This window comes from Eimeria mitis, genomic scaffold (genome assembly GCF_000499745.2).
Source record: "Eimeria mitis Houghton genomic scaffold, Emh_scaff4879, whole genome shotgun sequence".
Lineage (NCBI taxonomy): Eukaryota > Apicomplexa > Conoidasida > Eucoccidiorida > Eimeriidae > Eimeria > Eimeria mitis.
In genome coordinates, this window is record NW_013573178.1 from 1,433 (window position 1) to 3,131 (window position 1,699).

Below are 1,699 nucleotides of genomic sequence, written 5' to 3' on the forward strand. Positions count from 1 at the left end.
ATATTTATATATTTTATTTATATTTATTTTATTTATATATTTATTTATCGTTATTTTATTTATATATTTATTTATCTTTATTTTATTTATATATTTATTTATTTTATTTTGTTATTTTATTACGAAGAAGAGAAAATTAAATAAATTAAAATAAAATAAAATAAAATAAAATAAAATAAAGAAAAGAAAGAAACACAAGGAAAGAGAATGAGAAAGGAGACAAAAGGAGACAGAAAAGGAGACAGAAAAGAGACAGAAAAGGAAACAACAGAAAACAAAAGAAAACAAAACAAAATATAACAAAAGGAGACAAAAAGAGGCAAAAGGAGACAGAAAAGGAGATAGAAAAAGAGACAGAAAAGGAGACAGAAAAGAAAACAAAATAAAACAAAAGGAGGCAGAAAACAAAACAAAATAAAACAAAATAAAACAAAAGGAGACAAAAGGAGACAAAAAAAAACAAAAGAAAACAAAAGGAGACAAAAGGAGACAAAAAGAAAACAAAACAAAACAAAACAAAACAAAAAAAAAATAAAACAAAATAAAACAAAAGGAGACAGAAAAGAAAACAAAAGAAAACAAAACAAAACAAAACAAAACAAAACAAAAAAAAGGAGACAGAAAAGGAGACAGAAGAGAGTGTTGCTGGATACCTCATATATCTCTCTTTGGTATTCTAATTGCGAAGAAAGAATAAGGCTCAGCTGTCTCTCCTGGTTGTCTCCTTCTGTCGATGAGGAGACAGATACGCTGCATGCGCCTGCTGCTGCTGCTGCTGCTGCTGCTGCTGCTGATGCTGGTGCTGGTTCTGGTTCTGCTGCTGCTTCTAATCGTGCTGCTTCTCCGGCTCCTGCTGCTGCTGCTGCTGCTGCTGCTGCTGCTGCAGGAGATAGGTCGTCGACGTCTTCCTTCATCAGACTCTTCTCCTGCTGCTCTTCCTGCTGCTGCTGCTGCTGCTGCTGCTGCTGTTGCTGCTGCTGCATCGATGGGGGTTCGTTTGTTATTTCTATTTGGCTTTCTTTGTGCTCCTCCTCAGACTCCCCCTGGGAGAAATCTCCTGCTGCAGCTGCATGCTGCTGCTGCTGCTGTTGCTGCTGCTGCTGCTGCTGAGCAATACCAGCATCGCTAGTAGCAGCAACAGCCCCATCAGCAGCAAAACCATCTCCTGCTGCTCCCGCTGCTGCTGCTGCTGCTGCTCCTGCTGCTGCTGCAGCTGCATCAGCTGTACCCCTTGTAGCAGCCCCTCGATTCCCTTGTCTCCGCCGCCTATTATGCAACCCAACCCCACCACCAGGGCACCCCCCCCCCTGGGGGCCCCCCTGAACCCTCTGGGGCCCCCCTTGGGGGCCCCCCTGGGGGCCCCCTTGGGGTCCCCCCTCGTGATCACCGAGAAGAGGTAGTTTGCTCGTTTGGTGTGTGTGTGTATATAGTGTGTGTGTATACATGTGTGTATTTTGTATAAGAGTATCCGCGGCATAAAGAGAAGAAAAAGAAGAAAAATAATTATTTTTTTTGGGGTGTATGTACGAAAGAGACAAAAGAGACTGTACATATTTGTCTCTTAAATAATCCCAAATTGCTGCATTTTTTAAATCGAAGCAAAATCGATGAAAATATAAAAAAGAATGACGCTGCGCGTGCCCACCACTGTACCGGCCGCAACCTAAAAAAAAAAAAAAAATATGTATTTATTTATTTA

The 1,699-nt window shown here is 40.4% G+C and overlaps 1 protein-coding gene across 1 annotated transcript in view; it reads right to left on the reverse strand.

Annotated features, from left to right (window-relative positions):
- Nucleotides 1-1,699, reverse strand: part of EMH_0078220 (uncharacterized protein) — a gene marked incomplete at both ends in the record, with an annotated part of 4,105 nt that overhangs the window by 1,330 nt on the left and 1,076 nt on the right. Inside the window, one exon of the mRNA XM_013499966.1 lies at nucleotides 654-1,266. Within this exon, the coding sequence (XP_013355420.1) occupies nucleotides 654-1,266 (613 nt within the window). The remainder of the gene's footprint in view (nucleotides 1-653; nucleotides 1,267-1,699) is intronic.